At 44.6% G+C, this 2,500-nt stretch overlaps 1 protein-coding gene across 1 annotated transcript in view; it reads left to right on the forward strand.

Annotated features, from left to right (window-relative positions):
- The window catches only part of LOC136833142 (serine-rich adhesin for platelets-like), a 356,146-nt gene that overhangs the window by 340,146 nt on the left and 13,500 nt on the right, over window positions 1-2,500 (forward strand). The window contains 4 exon segments of the mRNA XM_067094839.1: window positions 1-751; window positions 1,071-1,387; window positions 1,816-2,089; window positions 2,365-2,500. The exon segment at window positions 1-751 is cut by the window's left edge and continues 14 nt beyond it; the exon segment at window positions 2,365-2,500 is cut by the window's right edge and continues 50 nt beyond it. Coding sequence (XP_066950940.1) covers window positions 1-751; window positions 1,071-1,387; window positions 1,816-2,089; window positions 2,365-2,500 — 1,478 coding nt within the window.

The following is a 2,500-nucleotide window of genomic DNA, read 5'->3' on the forward strand; positions in this document are numbered from 1 at the left end:
AGTATCTTCGCTACGACGAGATCTCCTCTTCTGCCAGCTGGGCTCAACCGACCTACCTCTGTCGTTCGACTTCGACCTAGACTTTCCTCCGACCACAGGCCTCCCACCTCCAATGCCTCAAGCACCACAACCTCTAGTCGCCACCACAGCCGCTCCTACGCCCACTTCAATCACTGTCGGTTCTACTAAAGGTACCGCATCACCCGCTGATGATATTTCGCCTCCGGTGACTACTGCCGGTACTACTACAGAAGAAACGGCCACAGATGCACCCTTTACTGACGTTCCGACAACGCCCCCAAGTTCAATATCCTTCTCATCTACAACTACTCTGCCTTCTTCTACTTCAAGTAAACCACCAACGACTGGAGCGCCTGCTACTGAGCAACCTTCCCCTCTTTCATCCACAGAACTTCCTTCTCAGGCCCCTCCCACAACAACTTCTAATCCTGCAAGCAGGAGCACACTGACTCCCATCCCTTCTCTCTCTGTACCTTCAACTAACCCAGCGTTTCCAAGTTTACCGGAAGGATCTCCCATTAAGCCAACAGAAAAAGGACCAACACGAGGGCCCTCTTGGGCTTCCTTTAGATCCGCAAAGGATCAAAATCAGTCAAGAGGACCCAGTGGTTTCCTTGGAGAGTCAACATCTAGAGGGAGAGGCTGGGTTCCTACTCGTCCCCCTCGAAGTCTCGATCGAGTTATGTCCGACGATGCCCCAAACGCAGCTGATACAGCTGCTGCCGATCAGGTAACTAAGAAAAATCGCACACTAATGTCCATAAATATCTAATGCTACCAAAAACCCTTACTCTTGAATTTTTTTTTTATTTACTGTAAATAAATGGGTACAAACAACTACAGATCCAAATGTGAAAGTAAACTACCATAAGTATTGCCCTGAATGATAATAATCATAAAAAATAAGTAGTTACAGTTCAATTTTTTTTACAGCACCTTAAGAATAAATGAATTTCATACATTCGAAGTAGGTAATCCGTGACTCTCACCTAAAATTTCTTTGCTCTCTAACTCCCATGACCTCAACCGACTATCCCGACTGTCAACAGGAATACGTCGCCTTACTGGAACGTCAACTGAGGGACTTAAGGGCGCGGGTGAAGGCGTGCAGGTCATGCCTAACGCCACCTCAGAGAACCAAGGCCACGTGCGGCGGAGGTACGGCCTGGAGGGACCATCGCAAGCGAGAGAGGCAACTGCGGAGCCGTCAAAGGGCACAGAGGAGAGAAAAGCGTCGGCGAATCAAGGCTCTTCAGAATAACAACGCCACCACTACAACCCAGTCATCCACAACCACCACAGAAGAAGAAGAAGAGAACGCCAACAATCCCGTGCAGGCTGATGTCACCTCGTGGTTCTCGGAAAGGTAAATATTGCAGGTACTGGGTAAGTACATGCAGTACAATGTTCCTGTTTTATTCCCTGTGAGTTAAGTCGATATTCCTAGCATTTAAACCCATCAGTTAAGAAGAGAATATTATAGTCTTTTCAACTGGTTGATTTCCAGTCTTCCTCAGCTTTCCTTAATATTCCTAAAGTGATGAAATACATTCTAAGTATCATGTGAAAAAAAGGATTACTATGAATATCATTTCATTTGTAAAATATTTATTCTAATATAAGTTGAAAGTCTTTAGGATTCTACAACCAGCCATGTTTCAGTAAATCTGTGGAAAAAATTTGCGCCAATATCTTTATTATTTGTATGCAAAGATATCAATTCCTTGACATGGTACGTCTAAGATTCTCCAAATCAATTCATTATCTACAACAATGGCAAATTCGTCCACGCAGTGATGTCAAAGCTGACAACAAACGAGCCCGGCAGAACCACCGAATGAGCACCGACTTCCGAAGAGGGTTCAACCAGAAAATTTCGAGGATGGACGAAGCTTTGATGCAGTTTACAGACACGCAAGCAGCCTTTTGCAAGGAACTCCGAGACAACCTTGGAGGGCGACTAGAAAAGAGGGGCCAGGAATTAGGGGCTCTCTCGGATCAGATAGCAGCTCTAGTCAGGACGTCGACGATGCAGATTAACGAACTTGAAAAAGTGGCTTCCTCACAGGTCAGTTACTTGGTTTGACACAGAGAACACCTTTATTGCTGTTACCATGAAAACTAAAAATGCAGTTTATTTCGGGATGTACCATGACAAACGGTTCACATTAAAGTGTAAAACTACGCAAATGTAAAAATAAACTCATTATCATGATTCGCATCAGAACTAAAAATCAATACAAAAATACCCAAAAAATCACAGGCATAATTTTGCGATTACAACCCATGCAATAGAGGTTATTTACACAACTTGCTATTATGACAACTCTCAATCTTTTGCAGTTATACTCTAGCCAAGCAAACATCGAGAAGAGTATAGCCATCACGCAGGCTATAAGGGATTCGCAGATAAGAGCGATTCAGGGCTACCACAAAGAAACCTTTCTACCGGCAGCTGCGGCAATAGCGACGCTCCTCT

Source organism: Macrobrachium rosenbergii, chromosome 51 (genome assembly GCF_040412425.1).
Source record: "Macrobrachium rosenbergii isolate ZJJX-2024 chromosome 51, ASM4041242v1, whole genome shotgun sequence".
Classification (NCBI taxonomy): domain Eukaryota; kingdom Metazoa; phylum Arthropoda; class Malacostraca; order Decapoda; family Palaemonidae; genus Macrobrachium; species Macrobrachium rosenbergii.